The sequence below is a fragment of the Sitophilus oryzae genome, unplaced genomic scaffold (assembly GCF_002938485.1).
Source record: "Sitophilus oryzae breed Bouriz unplaced genomic scaffold, Soryzae_2.0 scaffold_1057_pilon_pilon, whole genome shotgun sequence".
Lineage (NCBI taxonomy): Eukaryota > Metazoa > Arthropoda > Insecta > Coleoptera > Curculionidae > Sitophilus > Sitophilus oryzae.
In genome coordinates, this window is record NW_022145679.1 from 580258 (window position 1) to 600987 (window position 20730).

General features: G+C 31.3%; 1 protein-coding gene across 1 annotated transcript in view; it reads left to right on the forward strand.

The window, feature by feature from the left end:
• The window catches only part of LOC115875504 (chorion peroxidase-like), a 66916-nt gene that overhangs the window by 5067 nt on the left and 41119 nt on the right, over window positions 1-20730 (forward strand). Inside the window, exons 3-8 of the mRNA XM_030890982.1 lie at window positions 1766-1980; window positions 2804-2980; window positions 3550-3746; window positions 6661-6853; window positions 13364-13561; window positions 18811-18961. Of these exons, the coding sequence (XP_030746842.1) occupies window positions 1766-1980; window positions 2804-2980; window positions 3550-3746; window positions 6661-6853; window positions 13364-13561; window positions 18811-18961 (1131 nt within the window). The remainder of the gene's footprint in view (window positions 1-1765; window positions 1981-2803; window positions 2981-3549; window positions 3747-6660; window positions 6854-13363; window positions 13562-18810; window positions 18962-20730) is intronic.

Here is a 20730-nt window from a genome sequence, read left to right on the forward strand (position 1 = left end):
TAAAATAAAAGTAAGTAGTTATATTTATCATCTTATTAAGAAAAAAGTAGAAGTAGTAGTGTCAAAAATATTTCGAACCTCTCTTAACATAACAAATTAATACAATTAATGTTTTTCATTTCTTGGGTAGGTAGTTTATAGCCGGTTTATAGTAACCAGAAACTTTATTAATATACCTATTTTACTTTTGTTTTAGGATTAAAACTGGACTTGAAAATGGTTCAGGATCATGATTCTCGTAAAGTCTTCTTTGCTTGGATATTCACTTTCTTATTGCAATTAGGCAGTTTTTTCGAAAATGAGATTTTTAATGCCCTTTAAAAAAATTGGCCGATAGTTTCCTGCAACTGTCAGTTCTTCTGCATTTAAAATTGGTAGGTGGGTGGAATAAATACTGTTATTTTTTGTTATTATATTATAAAAAGTTTATTTATTTTTATGTATAAATAAATATGTTTATAAAACAGTACAATTTTTGCTTTTTTTATAATTTCCCTTATAATAGTAGTATTCTTTCGTTGTGAAAGAAACTGCAAATTTTCACTTAAACTGATTTATTCCCTACACCACGTTTCCTTTACGTGGTATAGGGAATAAATCAGTTTAAGTGAAAATTTTCAGTTTCAGAATGAAAGAATACTACTAATAATGGTTAATTTAAATTTTCCGCCAGCCAGAATGTGCGATAATGTCTTACGATACGTTTTATACCTATCTCTTTCTTTTTCATATAAAGCACACATAATAAAGAAAGATAGCAATAAAGACGTACGGCCCGCCATGGTCCTGCTAATTGGTTTAAAAATTGTTCGGTCCCACTCTTTATCATGAGATTTGTCAGTCTCTTTTTATTTGTTTGTCTATGTTTTTTTAATGTCGTTTCTTTTTTATGAGTTAATGCTATTTATAAACATTTTCACCTTTATCTCCATTAAATACGGGCAGATATAAAAAAATAACCGTTATCAGTTAACCTGATACAATTAATCGGTTATCGTAATAACCGGCTTCTTTTGAAAAAATTATTACCTACTATAATTTTTTAGAATCAAAAATATAAAAAGACAGTTAGTTTGAATGATGGAAAAAAGAGCTGTAAACTGACAGGCTTCTATTGCGGTAATAGATAATTTACATTTAGGTGGCGCTACAGACAATTTTTTTTTATTTTTCACGCCACACCTGTATTTTTTAGATGTAAAAACAGGCTGTATTTGGGATCGGTAAGACTGAAATAACCGATTTTCGGTTATGGATTAAAAGGACGGTTATTAGGTTTAACGGAACGGGAAAAAATAACCGATTAATATCCGGTTATCGAAAAAAAAACCGTTATCTGAAAAACCGATTATTTTTGCCAATCTCTGGCCTCCATGCACCAAACACAGTATTACTTAACTTTTTTAATTAAAACAAAACTATCCTTATTGTAATATGAATAGGTTTTGTACATCTTCGGCGTTATGACGAAAAGGCGTAACTCTTGTTAACTTGTTCAACTTGTAGCTATACTTTTTAATTTATTTTTATCGGTAGAATATGATGCCAAAGTTTTCCGATTACAATTTGGACCACCCTGTATATTGGGCTTTTTATACTGTAAAATAATAACATACGATTGAAAAAAGAACGTTACAGTTGGCTTGTGGTGAAGATCATGATCGTTTTATATGCAAAATTATATGAAGAACATTAATTATGGTCATTTTCATGACAACTTAACGCCTTTTTTGGCCCAACGGTATATTTTTATATTCTATTCTAGGCAAGGTATTACCAACGAAGAACTGGAAGAGGGAAGAATACAACAAAACTTACGTCCAACTGCTATCGGACAAAATTGCATTCCTTTACCTACCTGTCCTCTAATTCCGGACAAATATCGTAGGATAGATGGCGCTTGTAACAACATAGCGCATCCTACATGGGGAGCACCTTTTACGGCGTATTCAAGGCTGCTTCCTCCTAACTACCAGGATGGTAAGATACTCCTATTATTTTTAATTCTTTCTTCATTCGGGGACATACATATTGAAACCTTTTCATACAACAACCCTTTAAAAAAATTCATACCGTTTTAGAGAAAATTAAAGAAAACATGAAAATATGGTTGAATTTTTTAAAATACTATAGTATACAAATATGGTTGAAGTACTAAAAATCAAAACGCGTTTCTATAGTAATTCTCTTATAGTAAATTTTCTATAGATATGTAATTTCGTTTTCATCCTTTGATCGACTATTATTGATAGAATTTTGATTAATTGATTAATGTCATATATTTTGCTGTTTTAAAATGTTAAAGAAGCACAAAATTTATTTAGTTCAATGCTAGGGAAAGGGTGATACTAGTTTTCGGAAAATGTAACACTTTTACAACAACAAAAGATATGAGTTTTATTAAAATTAATAATAATTATCTATCAAAAAATGAAATCCAAATTATTTTACCATAGAAACGCCTTTTGATTATTAAGGCTTTTTCAACCATATGTTCATTACATGTTTTTTTTTATTTTCTCTAAAACGGTATGGAAATTTCGAAAAACATAAACGGGATTGGCCATTTTAGAACAAGCGAAAATTTTAATAAAGAATGCAGTTTTCTCAAAATGTCAAGAATAAAAAAGTGCTTTCTCTTGTAAAGACAATCCGGAGACATACTGTATATTTCTCTCGTTTTTTGCTAATAAGGCAATAATTTTTTTCTATAAAGGCTAAGAATAGTATAAATTTTTTTTAGTAACAACATAGATTTCCTTCACAGAACTGTTTACTTATTGATATTTTTTTCATTTTTAAGGAATATGGTCACCCAGAGTCTCAGTTGTAGACGAAGAGCCTCTTCCAAGTCCCAGATTAATAAGTACCACCATAATATCAGATATAGATTCTCCAAACCACGACTATACCTTACTAGTGATGCAGTTTGGCCAGTTCATATCTCACGATTTTACACAGTCAATGGATATGTCTTATGGTACGAAATATTATATTACATATTATTATTAGAAGTTGCCAAATATTGGATTGGAAAATCCTCAATCAGTTTTTTTTCTAGTTTGTTAAAATATAAAAATAGCTTTAAAAATCACCATTTGATGTAAAAAAACGGCGTCAAAGACGGCTGAGGAATGACAACCGATAATAAATTTGGCGAGGACAATCATCAGCTTGATGTTATATAAAAATTAACATAAAACGTTTCTTTTTGAAAATTTTATTATTAATATATTAAAAAAATGTAATAACATATGTTGATTTGGGCTGCAAGGAAAGAAAATTATAGATAAAAATGAAAATATATTTTTGCTCCGTGTAGAGATTGTAACTCATAACAGAAACATATGTTTTACTTTTGCTATTTCGCAACTTGAATACATTTCTTATATTACCCAGCAAATCTTATTAAAAATATTATCCAACCAAGTTTACCCTTTCTATTTGACGTGAATGTAGTAAAAGTAAAGTTTGTGAGCTTCTATTTATTAAAATTTACTAAAAAATGTATTAGTACTAATAGTAATTGATATAATTAATCTTCTATAGCTAATGGAAGTGCCATATCCTGTTGTGACTTGGAAGGAACATCAATATTACCGCCTGAATCTACCCATTACGCTTGTATGCCGATTCCTTTGCCTCATGAGGACCAATTCTATGGTACATTCAAACAGAAATGTATGAATTTTGTTAGGTCTGCCTTAGCTCCAAGCCACGATTGTACTTTGGGATATTCAGAACAGGTAAATCATGTTTTTGTACTAATTCTAAAACTAATGATTCCTTAAAGGTTGGTCTTATAAAAGTTGTGACTTATTTAGGTGCAGTCAGGCATGATGTTCTCTACTTAGAATACATGAATTGGAGCGTTTTATCACAACCACAACAACATCAAAAAATGGTCGAAAACCCGGGTTGCCCACAACTCATAAAACTTTTATGAGTGGTTGCTATATTGTTGAAATTTCCATACTTGGATTGCTAAAGATTTTATTATTGTTGAAAATGAATACGGCCTCTTTAAATTTGCATTTTTTCCAATGGGGTTCTTTGTGGGTAACCCGGGTTTTCGACCATTTTTTGATGTTGTTGTGGTTGGACTACACATTATCTGCAATGTCTGACTTTATTCTTTCACCTCTTTGCCTATGATTTTTGAATGAGGACGGTTTTAATTTTGAAAGATTTTATAATTTTTGAAGATTCTGACTTTGACAAGAGAAAATTATTTCTGTTATTGTTTGGCGGTTGTTATTAGCAACCGCTATATAGCAGCGCCAGATCGCGTACAACGGTCGCAATCCAAAACAATTTTATTATACATCATAATTATTATATTATTACAATTTTATATTTTGACGGGCTTTCCAATCTAAATTTATTTCCTTTATCTATGGTTTAAAGTAACCTATTACTAAAAACAGCTTACTTACCAACTTACGTCTTAAGTTTACTTGAGATAAATAACCAATGATTGAAAACAGAATTACCATGACATTTACCCTATAATTTTGCCTATAAAATGACAGCTATCTTTAATTTAAAGACATTTCTGCAATGTTTTCTAAATTTTTGACTGTATGTTATTTTATTGTATGGTCAGTTTCAGGTCAGTTTCTAATTTTAAAGTTACCTGTATTCTGATATTTATAACAATCTTAACAGGAGCTGTTAGTTTATGAACAGTTGGACGACTTACTAGCATTTTCGTAACAAATTTGCATACATTAAATACAAACTGAATTTGAAATTGAAAACTTTCACGCTGGTCATAGAGCATAAAATATTCTCCATCTTCTCATGTTTTCCTAACCTTACCAATTTCTGTTCAATTTAAATTTTATCGCTATTTATTAAAAATTACATATTCATATCTTTTATATCGTTCCTTATGTTATTTATATGTTTTCATATGTACAACATAACGTAAGTATTTTTTTGAATGTGGTAGATGATGTTCAGTGTTGAAAATAAAATACTTTCGAGAAATACGCTTTACAATTAGTAGAATACTTACAATTCCTGTACAACCAAAACACGCCTACAGAGATATTCTTATTCTAGAGTTCTTATACTAGTTAAAGACAATGTTTTGTCTTAGTTAATTATTTTTAATGTCTAGAATGTATGAATCCATTGTGTAAAACATGTTCAGGAAAACAATGAACTTTGTCACATGCTGTAACTAAAACTTGTTCTTTAACTCCAGTTTTATAACTTATTTTTTTATATATATATATAGTATCTATTAAAAACTTATTTCTATATTGTAATGACTGTCAGAAATTTAGTTTCATTTTTTAAAGCTTAGTAAAAACCTATACGGTTTTTTTTCAAATTTATATGTATGCTATTTTATTTTGTACTATATTTTCTTAAAGTTTATATTAATTGAACCCATTTTTGTCTAGATTAGTTTAATAATACATAATATAATATATAATGAAATAAAAATTTGTTATTTTTTAGTTTTTGTGTGTTTTTTTTAATTTTTTAGAAGGCGTAGTCCTACAGACTACGCCGGACCGTTTATGATACATATCTATTACCGGACCAGTTAAGGGTTAAGAAAAAATTTCCAAAGCACCTTTTTACGTAGAATTTAATGGTTTAAGTATATTTTTTTTAAATTAAGAATTTCGAAATTATGAATAGAAAATGTGTTTTTTTATAAGGGACACCCTATATTTTTTTAATTCATTGAAAATAATTTAAAATTGCCTTTATTAATTAAATTTATCTAAAAATATTGCATACTTGATGTGCTCGATTCCTCTTCGAGATATACAGTTTGTAAAAATTCGCTCACTTTGAATAAGTGTAGGCTGTGAACGGCGCCGGCTGCAATGCAAAAAAATTCTAGCTTTGAGCAGCAATTAAAACGAAAATAATATTCGCAATAAGAGATGCAGAATTTTATAACAATTTAAATTACATTTAACAACATCAACACATTTAAACTATATCTATTAAATTAATAGCAAATGTCGACCGTCTTCCATTATGGACAGACGGGACCGTTTTTGAACATTTCTCGCGGAATTCATTAACTCAGTGGGGATGAAAGATGCTCCCGCATAACCGTTAAGTACTTCTAATTCTTGTCTAGATCATACGGGCAATTTAAAAATAAGACCCTTTATTCTTCCGCAAAAATAAAAATCCATAGGCACTAAGTCCGGCGGCCTCGATGGCCAACGGCTGGAATCTTGGTTAGGTATTCAGTTATTCTCGAAATTGGCTGCAAAAACTTGCTGATAAATTGTGCGTTCTGAGGCAGTGCCCCGTCTTGCTGAAAAAATATGTTTTCGAGTTCCATTAGGGGCAGATCATCAACAACTCTTAAATTATTAATTTTAAAAGAATTATATTTAAACCATTAAATTCTACGTGAAAAGGTGCTTTGGAAATGTTTTTTTTATAGAAATACAAATTTTCCATAACAATAAAGTTCCAGCGATTTGTTAAAAATGCACATTTTTGTAAAACACCCCGTAACTCATAAACGGTAACAGATATTGACGTGCGGTTATATAGGTGGTCTCCTATAGAAAAGGGTGTTCCCTTTAAAAGCGTCGAATTTGACCCACCCTGTACAATATAAAAAAAGTCCAGTAATGTAGTCCTATAACAAAAAAATATTGAATTTTTTTCCAGATGAACAAGTTAACCCATTTTCTGGACGCGTCTTCCGTCTATGGATCAACTCCAGAACAAACTAGAGAACTCCGTAGCTTCCACGGTGGGACCCTGAAAGTTTTCGATGATTTTGGACGAGAACTTCTTCCTCTGTCAAAGGATCCTTTGGCTTGTTTGACCATGGAACAAGGATCAGCGTGTTTTGAATCAGGTTGGACACTTCTCATTTCTTAAGTTTTGGGTTAAGATGATTTTTATAATTAATTTAGTGATTTAAAACTCAACAATAATTATAAATATTATGGTATACGAAAATACTTCCGTATAAGACATTTTTTTGTTATATTTTTCCGTAATAAAATTACATTTTTAACTTTATTTAGTGCAAAATAGTACTACTATTATTTCACTTAAGTACTTTAGATTAGCGATGGGAACTATCGAATGAATTAGACTATCGAATGGTTACTGAATGAATGATTTCAACTATCGAATGGTTTTATTCGAATAAAATCATTCATTCATTTGTATACTAAAGCATATGTGACAACCTCGCCGTACAACTAAATGGTTATCGTTGAGCCACGACTATCGAATGGTTTTGATAAATGAAATTTAGTATTCGTTTGATTTTGTGTACGTCAGTGCATTATTAGTTCTTCAAATTTTTATAACTTCACCTTATAAATACTGTGCTATTTTTGCGTTTATTAAAATATTTAAAATACTAAAATAGTAGTTTTTTAATTGACGATTGTGTGCGTGTGCAGGTGTCAAAATTTTTCGAAAAATTTGTGTGATTTTCCGTAGCCCGATCTTTCAATTATTTTCTTTTATATGGTATATATGGTCTATTTTTTAATGGGAAATTTTGAGAAGTAGCAATTTTAAGAGAGATGAGATGAACTTAGAATTAATTTTAAAAGTACATATTTGTATTTTAGATGTTTTAATAATATGAATTAGTTGAACTTAATAATCATATTTAAGTAATGTGGTTAAGTAAATGGTTATCGAACTCAAACTATGGGGTGTGAAAATTAAATTGAAAGTTTTACACGTGCCAATTTAAAAAAAGTTAACGATGTTTGTATTTTGTTTATGCTAATTCTCTTACATGTAGTTTTTTGCGAAGAAATATTTCATTTATTTTTTAAAGTAAATGCCAGTAAAAGTAAATATTATTTTTAAATAGTAATATAAAGTACCTAATATAAATAATTTTGATTTCTATTTTTTTTTTTTTTATTTATATTTTCCTTCCATTACACTGCGTGCTTAGAAAATTAATAAATGTTTATATTTCATGATTTTAAAGTTTGATGTTAATATAACAAATTAGTTCTGCAATTATTATTATTTAATAAACCAACATTGCCAAAAAATTTAAAGACTATATTATTTTTAAATAGGATCTAATATAAATAATTTTGACATCTAATTTGTTGTTTATATTTTGGTACTACGTAAAAAAAATGTTTATATTAAATTATTTCAAATTTTGTTGTTAATAGGTATAACAAATTATTACTGTTATTATTTTTTTTATTAAACCAGTCTTTGCTTAAAAACATTAAAAATCATTTTCCTACATCCAAAATAACAAGTATTATTGCAGTGTAACAACAGAATATTAATAAAAAAAATGCAAAATATATAGACATACTATCCCTAACTAACTAAAGCCAAACAATAATATTCTTTGCTAATATCAACTAATACCAATATATGGCAACAGCGCCCTTCATAATGTATTTTCTTTGTAAATACTAGCACCTCAATAAAAAAATAATCTGTCCTTATCTTTATATGACTCCGCAAAAAATCAAAGATGCCGGCTTCTTTCATAGCATTGCCACCGACCGCTGTCGGGTTTCTCGGAAAGAAATCTACGTCGCCGGGCGACAACTAAAATCCAGTTAATATTTTATTATAATCGATCCTAATGAATAAATGAATTTCATAAATGAATGAATTTTATAAATGAATGGTTTTTGCTGCCGAATTACTAGAATACCATATTCCAAGGCAGATGACGCATCTATTCGATAATTTTTATTCGAATAGTTTTCAACGAATGTTTTTTTACTAGCTATCGAATTATTCGAATGAATTGCAACTATCGAATGTTTCGATAGTATTCATTCGATAGTTCCCACTACTACTTTAGATACTTTAGATGTTCTGAAAGAAAAGGTCTTATTAAATGTTGTATTTATAAGCGAATAAAATAACTTACTTAGACTGAAAATTGACAGCATATTCTATGTTTGTGACAAGGATATGATTCTTTATAAGTATTTATATAAAAATACAGGAGTTTCCGATTTATAGTCTATTAGTATTTTAAGAACACTATTATTAACATTATAAAGCGAAAATTACTAATAAAAGAGAAATATTTTATAGTGTAGCATGAGAAAGAATATTAAAGTCTATATTTTCTAATATACTGATATACGGCATTTTCGTCTGTAAAATATTGTTGTAAACTATACTGACAGGCTTAATAAAAGCCAGAGAAAAACATGTTTTACTTCAAGTAAAGTCTGTCTATCGTAAGAAAGGTCAACAGACAACAAAGTGTTGCTACAGAGTGACCCAGGCTTGCGAAAACGCTCTATATTAGGTTTTTGGTTTGTGAATTCCATTTCAATATTACATAATATGGGGACAAGAGTATCGCACATTTTAAAAATATTTTTGTCAACATACAGGGTGATTCAAACATATTTTCAAATTAAAGTTGTATTCTTTTAAATGGAATACTAGGAATACCGGGTGCGTCTCAAAAGTAGCTCACCACTATAACTTTTTTTATTTTTTCAGATAAAAAAAACGAGATGTGGTATGCTAGTATATGACATAAATTAGGATCATAGATTTAGTAAGAACAGATATCACATGAGACATTTTAACCCGATCAAACAATCGGAGGTTGACTACGTACTGTAAAAACCAACTGAGATAGAAGGCGACATTGCCACATCTCAAATTTGCGCCTATCTACTCAGTTTGATTTACAGAAAAGTTGACTTTAAAACCTTTACCGGATATCAATAAATTTCAATTTCGTAATTAAATTAATAGTTTATTTTTAAAGAAGCATGCGTAATAATATGTTATTAACCAGAGGATATATGCGTTACTATTAAAGGACATGTTTACTGTTTAATGTGCTGAAACGTCTAGAACTATTGGCAACGTCGCTGCTCGTCTTCCAGAATGAAATGAGCCGTCCGTCCCACCACCCCTCGCGACGGCCCTTGATCCGTTATAGCGTACTACGTTTAGCTTGCAGTGTGTTTGAAGTCGGAATCAAGACGAAAGTGAACTTTTCAGTGTTTTTCGGTGGTTTTTGTTTTTGTTTAATGTACTTTTGAATCTGCGAATTCAATATGGTACGACAGTGTCAAGTGTGTGAAAAAATAAGCTCAAATTACCCGAATTTGTCTTTTCACAGGTGGGTATTGTTTTCACATTTTTATATTTCCGTCGTCATTGTACATAGGCGTCCCACAAGGGAGCCTCTCACAATCAAAATAATTTCTAATTATATTTGTAATTAATATATTAAAACAAGAACGTAGTAGCCGGTAATTGAATTATAATTCGTCTCAATTAGTACCTAACTGTGGTAGATCATAACAAATTTGAATATAAACGTTGCATTTGAAATTTAATTATAAGCCAGAAAGTGACATTTTTTTTCTTAAAATTGTGTCATTTTTGGTCATTATATACGATATTCTAAAGGAATTTTGCTCAACAAATAAACAAAGGCGTTACCCGACCTTTTTTACATTTTATCTGCCCCTTCGGCCTTAGACAATTTTTTACCACTGTACAAATACCTCTTCCTAGAGTTATTTGTACGGTGTGTTTACCTTTTTTTTAGAATGGGACGAACTGTAAATAATTCTTAGGCTACTAGTTTTATACATACCTATATACAGAGTGACCCAGGCCTCCAAAAAAGCTTTTTACCTATTACTACTAGCTGCTCTCGCCATCTAGCACTCGCCATAGTAGTACGTTTTGTACTCAAATGCTATTTTCTGCTTTTCGTTTGTCGGATTGAGGATTACAGCAAAGTCGGCCTGCCGATGGAGATAAATCTCCGAAACCGGCCGTCGAATGGCTGTTCCCTTCAGTCTGATGAACTTAATGCTGAGAATAAGCATATATGTAGGGGTTAGGCCTTAATATTTTTTTGCTTCTTGTATTTTGTTTATTTATACAAACCCTACCAAGCTTTGATTGTAACGTAGATGAAGCAAACGTAATATTTATTAGTATGCGACAGAAATCCCATACTGTAGCACACAGATTTGATACTTTTAATGATAAATGCCTTCTACTGAGAGACTAAAAGGTAATCGCCTCGTATCAGAGCCATCATAATACAAGAAGAAGAGCGAAAGAGTCAAATCTTGTCTTATATTTTCAAAAAAACAATTTTCTCATTAAATATTGATTTTAGGTATAAGAAGTTATTAATAATACAAGATTAAACAACTATTACACAGTACTTCACAGGAAGCTATCGATTGCGAACTAACTAAATCGTTACTAATTACTAATTTTGAAGTTCTTTTTAAGATCAAAAAAGGTAAAACTAAAACCTAAACTATCATTTCAGATTAAACGGGAAGTTCTAAATAATGTTGCCTATTCTAAACAAGAAAAATTTATTTATAAGTTTTATAATATCTCTAATTAAATTTGGACTAAAAGAATATTTCTGTTTGCTGTAGGTAATTTTCTCAGGGAAAATACGAAAATAAAAATGACTTTTTAAGTCAAAAAAAGTCAAAAGGACAAGTTATTCCAAAAAAGGACTGTCCTTTTCCAAAAAGGACAGGTGGCAACCCTAGGTATTTCTGGAATGGAAATTTAATGGCATATCTACAACTTTTGAACTAGTTTGAAAATATGTTCCGGCCACCTATGTTTACAAAAATGTCTAAAATGTGCCTAAATGCCTCCATATTCTGAAAACAAAATTGAAAGAAAAGTCACCAACCACAAACCTAATATAGAACTGTTTCGGAAGCCTGAGTCACCCTGTAAATATTCAAAAGTAACTGAAAGTTTATATAGAAGTAACTGAAAGTTTAAATTGAAAATCGACGTTGGAGTGATTTTCGAAAACTACTAACGTTTCAACATAAATATATGTGGGATATTAATTGTATTATTATATTAGACCTTATAACAAAACTCATCTGACGAAAAAGTGTTAATGTAGTATATTAATATAGAGTAAAAATTTTACTAATTATTTTACTTTTACTTTACTAATTAAATTCGTTCCAAAAAACGATACGCCACTGGCCATTAGAACAATCGAAATGCTCCTAGTTGCCGGGGTCGGGAATTTTAGACTTCTCTGTCTCTTCTGTCCTTGTTTGACACATTGGAATGTTTGATACACTACCAACGAGTATTTATGAATGAGATGTTCGGTCTATCTTTATAATGTCTTTGATTAGGATTGATTGACTTATTCAGTTCTTGACTACAATGACTACAACTTCTGATTTTTAAATGGCACCACAGGTATTTTTTACTCTATTCGATAGAAAATGACACTTTGAATAGAATGATGTATCAAATAGAATGACATATAAATTATTGTATGATTATATGACACCACACTGTATTAGATAGGTTTGACACTTTTAATGATGAACGCCTACTATTAAAGAGCGAAAAAAAAAACACTGACAAAAATGACACTCTGAATAGAATGACATAATATATGTTAACTTTTGGCATTCTCAAATATGGGTTATTTGAAATTGCAACATGCTATTCATAACGACAACTTGACTCGCAATACCAAATGTGTGGTACCAAATTCTTCGTGAAAAAAATGCTTTTTCCCAAATATGTTAATGAGCCACCCGCGTTCCATTTGGAAAAATTGAGATATGATTAAAAATACCATAAATTTGGCCATCTTTTAACTGGCCAGGACAAGACACTAAAAACATTAGACGATCAAATCTATTTTTCTAAGGCTCCTTGATTAGTTTTTTTAATACAGCCATGACACTCTAGATTGAAATTTTAAATACAATTTTGTGTTTTAACTTGGTTTTGTAGAAAATGTCAAAATTTGACATATGATATGACATATCAGATATGTCATTCTATTCAGAGTGATTTCTATCGAATAAAGTAAAAAAATACCGAGAATGCCATTTAAAAATTAAAAGTTGTAGTCATTTCCGGTGAAACAGGAAATGGCCGAAAACAATTGAATACATCAATCAATCCTAATTTATGTCATATACAAACACACAAAATCTCGTTTTTTTATCTGAAAAAATAAAAAAGTTACAGGGGTGGGCCATTTTTGAGACGGTATAGTATTTCATTTAAAAATATTCCCATTTAAAAATATAATTTAGTTATAAAATATATTTGAATCACACTATATGTTGACAAAAATACTGTTACCATTGCCCCCATATTATGTAAAAAATTGAAATGAAAATCACAACCCTAATATAATAACTCTTTTGGAGGCGTGAGTCACGCTATATATAATATTATCTCCAGACCCCCAAAATTAACAAACTATACCCCTTGTTTCTTTTAGAAGTGTTATTTCTAAAATATAAAAAAATGTTCTAATGACCAATTAGAAACAAAATGTTTGTCTTACAATGTAAAACTTACTACTAATGTTTTGTGTTTATATTTTTTGCAGGGGATACCAGAACTAATCAAATGGTTACATTAGTAGTGATGCACACGTTGTTCCTTAGGGAACATAATCGCTTGGCACGTAGTCTTCAAGCACTTAATCCTCTTTGGACCGACGAAAAGCTGTTTTTGGAAGCCAGGCAGATACTTATAGCTGAAATGCAAGTCATTATTTACAAGGAGTTCCTACCTACGGTACTAGGTAAGTACTAGCGTATCAAATTAAAAGAGAATAAAGAAAGAAACTATTTACATTGACAAAAAAGTTCACACCATTAATGATGAGGCAAGACTAAGATTCCCTTGATCTTGGTTTGTGTTTTGTAGTCTAATAGGTAGTCTTGATCTTGGTCCTTTTGCAAGACTCTTGCATGCAAAAGTGGCTCACTCCTATAACTTGTTTATTTTTACAGATAAGAAATCCAGATTTGGTACGTTATGACATAAATTAGGATTGATTGACATATTCAATTGTTTTCGGTCACTTCCAGTTTCAATGGATATGACTAAAACTTTTGATTTTTAAATGGCACTTTCGGTATTTTTTTACTTTATTCGATAGAAAATGACACTCTGAATAGAACGACATATCATATTATATGTCAACTTTTAAGATCTTCGCATATGGTTTATTTGAAATTGTAATATGCGGTTCATAACGACAATTTGACTCGAAATGTCTATTATATATATAGACATCCTATTATACAGAGAAGACCAGGCTACTAGTAACATAGCAAGTTGCCGGACGAATTTACGTTTACCCGTTTCGCGTTCGTACTGGAGAGTCACTGCCGGCTAGTCGACTGGTCAGGCAGTACGCAGTTGCAGTTGTGCTTGGACGGGTCGGTCGTGACAGACTAGGAATATGACGCGAGGAGTGCCGTGTATTTATTATTTTCATTTTAAGTGTTTACCTTCACTTAAAGTAACATTTAAAATAAAATACTTAAATATTTATTATTTGAATGTGTTTACAAGCGAAAACTAAAAATAAATAAATTCTATAAACCCAAAAAAAACTATAATATTACCCTAAATAAAAAAAAGTTATAACAAGTGTTCGAAAAGACCACCTTCTTGTGCTAGACAGAAGCCTAGGCGGTCGTAAAATCCCCGTCTGACATTGGCTAAACATATTAGGGCTAATAGTTTGGAAAGCCTCTCGGGCATTCTGGGCAGAGCAACCACCTCAGCAATTTGATTACTTGAAAACGTGGGATTTTGATCCGCTCTGGCACAAACGAACACTTGCTTTAACTCCTGTTTTTCATTAATCAACACATCAGGCTTTTTGAGTTTTTGTGGGGACACGCACCCATGTGTTTCAAAATTATTAATAACTCTTGATATAGTAGATAAAGATGGAATTGGCCTGTTTACAAAAGTTTGTGGAAAAATTGTTTGTAGATCCCGATAAGACCTATTTTGGAAATACCATTTTAAAATTTGAATTTTCTCACGAACTTCATAAACATCCATTATTTTACTTAAAAAATAAATTTTACACGAGAACTGTCGCGAAAATCTACGTATTCGTTTTGGCTATTAAAACACGAATAAATACAAATTCTAAAACATTCTTATCACATATCGACCTATTTTTATTTTATTGCATTTTTTCGACTGCTTTTTATCCGGCGGACGGGTATACGTTAATTCGTCCGGTTCCGCCTATGTTACTACTACGGTGGTCCGGTCTGTATAATATATCTATTCGTAAAAAATGCTTTTTCCAAATATGCTAATGAGTCACCCTCGTTCCAATTGAAAAAATGGAGATATGATTAAAAATAAGATTTTGGCATCTTTTCACCGGTCAGGACAAGACACTGATAACATTAGACGATCAAATCTATTTTTCCAAGGCTCCTTGATTAAAAGTTAGTGTTTTTAACACAGCCTGGGCACTCTAGTTTGAAATTTAAAATACAATTTGTTTTTGAACGAATCTGTCAAAAGTTGACATATGACATGTCATTAGATTCAGAATGTCATTTTCTATCTAATAAAATAAAAAAAATACCGAGGGTGCCATTTAAAAATCAAAAGTTGTACTCATTTCCGGTGAAACAGGAAGCGACCGAAAACAATTGAATACCGTCAATCAATCCTAATTTATATCATATGCTAACATACCAATCTCAACACACAATAGATCTATAAGGTCGCGGTGATTAACTCCCCTCCTAAACATTCTAAACAACATACCAATATCATTTTTTTATCTGAAATAATAAAAAAGTTATAGGGGGTGAGCCACTTTTTATAGACGCATCCGGTATACGAGTTCATTACCATTTTAAAATTTTTAATAAGACTTAAGCTCTTCCTTAACCTAAAATTAAATTAATTTAACAAAAAACTAGTAGGTGGTTGATTTGAGAAGCTAAAACATAGCTGAGAGTAAAATATGACACATGGTAATAAATAACTAATTAATTAATAATGTTGAATTATCTGCTTTAATTTTCTTAATAATTTTTTAGTCTTTTAAGTTAAAGCTGTCTGTCTACGTTAGTTATAACAAATTATAAGAGTCATATCCTATTTATTAACCGTTAATTGATTTAGAATCATTTACATGTAAACCCGCATACTCACTATGCGTTGATGCGTCGATTTGATGCGCATCTATGATTGTCTTTTAAGTCTTTTAAGTTAAAGCTGTCTGTCTACGTTAGTTATAACAAATTATAACAGTCAGAGCCTATTTATTAGATAGCTAATTGATTTAGAATCATCTACATGTAAACCCGCATATTATATTCACTATACGCTAATGCGTCCATTTGATGCGACCATGCACGATGCGTTAGTCAATGCGATTCGTTAATTCGTTTTGAAATTAGACCATTATGTGTATGATATTTATTTTGATTTTTCGCCCAAAAACCGACATTTCGCCAAACTGCAGCACAACCCATCGCATCGACAAATTAGCGCATCAAATCAAAGCAATGGCGAACCGTATCGACGAAACGCATCGGAGCATAGTGAATATTGGGGCTTAACTCTGGTTCAGATAACTGGGTACTTTCTTATCACTTGTTATGTAGCAAGTTTATTCTATCCTTTATTGATACTGCGTATATACAGTGTCAAGAAATAGTGTATCCAAATTCGATCGGTGATTTAACAGATAAAAATAAAACAAGAAGTTCCTTATGCCCAAAAATGCTTCCCTAGGAAGTTACAGCCTTAAAAAAGGTAAATAAAAATAACATGTTTTGTTTATTTTTAAGACCAAGGGTAAACCGTTTTTCTTAAAATTTAGTACTTTTACACATATTTTATTGCCAAAGTGAATCGCGATAGTGTAAAATTGCGTTACTGCTATAAAAGGGTATTCCTGCCATTTCAGTACAGAGTAATACTAGTGGTACTTCTTTTATCTTTTTAAATACCGTAATTTTAACAAATGACATTAAAAGCTAGATTTTTTTTTCAAATAAACTTCAAACAACTGTTTCAAATGGTAAACGGTTTTTAAGATATTTGTCTTTAAAAGTTACGATGCATCGATTTTAGTATTAGTGAAGTCATGACTTCTTGCTTATACTAAAATCGCAGCAACGTAATCTTTAAACGTAAATATTTTGAAAACCATTCATCGTTTCGAATTAAACAAAGAGCAACTTTTTTACGTAAAAAGTCTAAGCTACTTAATTCATGTGTGAAAATTTCTGTACCAATAAAAGAAGTACCACAAGTACACATAGTACTCTTTAAAAAATGTCTATACCTATGTGGCGGATTCATCTCTCCAAAAAAATCCTCTATGGGTATTTCGCCAGTGCACTGCAAGAAAATCTACAAAATAAAATAGTTATTTTTTGTAAACACTTCTGCGTTAAACCTAAACGGACACTGCTTGTCAGAAGTTATTTTTACAGTTATAGAAATTTGCCTAACAAAGAAATAAATGCTTTTTAGTACTCTTTACCCTAATGGAAAATGCCCATTCAGAGTTGTTACGAAATTTTATACTATCGCCATTCGATTTGGCATTAAAATGTGTGTAGGTTTGGCATTAAAATGTTTGTAGTACCAAATCTCAAGAAAAACGGTTAACCAATGATCTTAAAAATAAACAAAATATATTATTATTATTAGTGAGGAAACGGATAGTTGTTTGGGCGGATACCGAATACCGGATATTCGGTGAGCTGAGAGGCCGGATGCGGCAGCTGGATATCCGGCCATCGCGATTGTTTCAGTGAAATCGCAGATAAAAATAATAGTCAATGTCGCGATCAAGAGAAAACCCCAATTGCAAGCGAGATCGACTACTACTTGAAAACAGTTCAAATTGATCACAGCCGGGATCCTTACAGTTGGTGGTCGGATAACGCAAACCACTAACCCAATTTGACGAAATTTGCGAAAATATACCTTTTAGCTCCTTGCAGCAGTGTTTTTAGTAAGAGGTTGTTTGCCTGGTTTGTATAAAACAAGCGAAATCGCCTATTACCGACAAACGCTGAAAGTTTAGTTTTTATTCAGCATAATTTGCGACTTATTAATTTAGACTATTAATTTTCTAAAATTTCCTTCGATAAAAGAAAAAGAACAAGATAGTACATTTTAAGAATCAGTGTATTTTTTATGTTTTTTTTTTCATTTATTATTAGTTATTTATGTCACTATATGAAGTTTTCATTTTTGTTTTTCATTAAAGTGAATAATGAATATTTTTAGTTGTTTTTTCGAAGTTTCTGTTATTTTCAGCTTTAAATAAAAGCAGTTTAAACTCTATGTACATTATTCCATGCTATTTATGTTACTTTTTGAATATCCGGTATCCGGCCGGATATTGAGTTGCTATTCGGTATCCGGCCGGATAATAAATTTAGGAAGGATACCGGATAGTTTACCGGAAGAATACCGGTTTTGTCTGTAGAATCATCCACCAAAGTTAGGTCCACTATATTAATTTAAAAAAATTATCTTTATTAATAAACACTAAAAATGAAAAAAAAAATATTGAAATTAACAGGTATTAGAAAATTGTTATTTTTTCTCAAAAGTTTATTTGCTTTTCTAGCAATATAAATTAAAATTTAAAATTACAAATGGATAATTTTTATTTTATTTTATTAAAATTATAAATATTTTGTTAATTCAAAAATTATAAAAAGTTCTTGATAAAATAATATAGCATAAATTGGAAAACTCTCAATATTATATATAAATTTTTCGAAAGAGAAAACTTTTATGTTCATATTTTTTTACCTTAATCAAATAAACAAATTGTGGGATATGGCTTGTGGCAATAAAAACAATCAAAAAGGATATATTTGGCGTGTGGTAGCATAAAAGGCAAAAAGTTTAATTTGATATATGTTTGTTTTTATAGGTATTCTCGGCACTTTTTATCCACCGGAATAACTGTACTATTTTTATAATAAAATATTTCCTGGTATAATTAGCATCTGTTGAATATTTTAGGGGAAGAGGCAATCAGAGAATTCGGACTTGGATTGGGGTATGAAAAAGAATATTCTTTGGACTACAATCCAGCAATAAATCCCTCAATTACTAATGAATTTGCTACAGCAGCGTTTAGATTTGGCCACTCTACTGTTGATGGACAATTAAGGTAAGTTATATTACATTGTTTCTTTTTATTTAATTTTGATTAGGAATCCTAGCCGAGAATTGAAAAAAAAACATACCGGGAATACTTCTCGGTGGACACGAAAGAGGAAAAAACTCTTAGTGTACTAAAATTATTAATAAAAATACTAGTAAATAAAATAACAAGTACACTCATCGGCAAAAGTCTTGCACCCCCCAGATAAATTTATTTCTTTGCATAGCATATTGTTGTGGCTATGTGTACAAATACCTTAATATGTATCTACAAAAAATAGATCATAAAAGCAATGAAAGAAAACCTTATCGATGAATATATATTGCTATTTGCGGTCAAATTTTGTTTCTCAGTTCGAGTTCAATCTTGTAGTAAGTGTTGTGAAAGGCGACAAAAATGCCAGGGCACGAAATTTCTGCCTTCGATAGGGCCCGAATTATCGCTTTGCATGAAGAAGGTCTCAGCAGGCATCAAATTGCTGATCGTTTAAATTTAGTGCGAAGTGTTGTAAGCCGAATTATACAACGGTATATGGACACCGGAAATGTAAGAACTCGTCCAAGGTTGGGAAGTACAAGGGTAACGACTGAACGACAAGATCGCTACTTGGCTCAATTTGCCAGAAGAAATCGGTCAGTTTCAATTCGAGAGCTACGATCTCAGTTTCAACGAACTTACCACCAAGTGATATCAAGCCGAACCATTTCCAGGCGACTTTCTAATGCTGGATTGCGGCGTAGACGTCCACTGCGAGTCCCTCTATTAATTTACACCATAGGCAAAGGAGGCTACAGTGGGCTAGAGAACACCAGAACTGGTTATTACCTCAGTGGAGAAACGTAATTTTCACTGACGAAGCCAGGATAGGTTTGATTAGTGATAACTTACGTCAGCGAGTGGGGAGGGAGGCAGGGAGGCCGCATCGCTTGAATACAGCCCTTGCTGTTACTCCTTATCAAGGAGGAACTGAGATGTTCTGGGGTGGCATCATGTACAATAGGCGAACAGAGCTTATTCATATTCCTGAGATGATGAACGCACATTTGTATGTGGAAACTGTAATCAGATCAATAATTTATCCACTGCGAGAAGAAATCGGCAATAATTTTATTCTCATCGATGATAACGCTCGTCCTCACAGAGCTAGGATGGTCCAGGAAGCATTAAATGAAGGGGAAATAACTCGTCTGGACTGTCCTCCACTCTCCCCCGACATGAATCCTATTGAACATGTCTGGGACTACATCACCGGAGCTGTATTTCGCAGAAATAACCCACCAAGAAATCGCCAGGAATTGATCATTGCCGCTCAAGAGGAATGGCAGAACTTACCTCAAGAAATCATAAACAACCTTATAGTGGGGATGCCCCGACGACTTGATGCACTCATAACAAATCGAGGGGGCAATACTTTATATTAGTAACCTTAATTTTGTCAGAATTTATTATTTATTAATTTATTTTCTCTTTTTTGTCAAACATTTTTCTTTAAGGAATTTGCATTTTTTGTATTTTGGCAAATATATTATTAAACTTGGTGAAAGTTTTCCCTTTTTTGTGTTATTTTTTAACATAACTTTAGCATCTATTGATTTCCACGCAAAAATTAGTTTGAAATGTAATTTTTTATTGAAATAGTAAGGGGGTGCAAGACTTTTGCCGATGAGTTTACTATGCTAAGAATATTTGCAGAGCAGCAAGGTTTCCGCCCAAATAAATTCACGGTAGATGCAATATTTATATTAAGCCAACTGATGCATAGAATCAGTAGAATC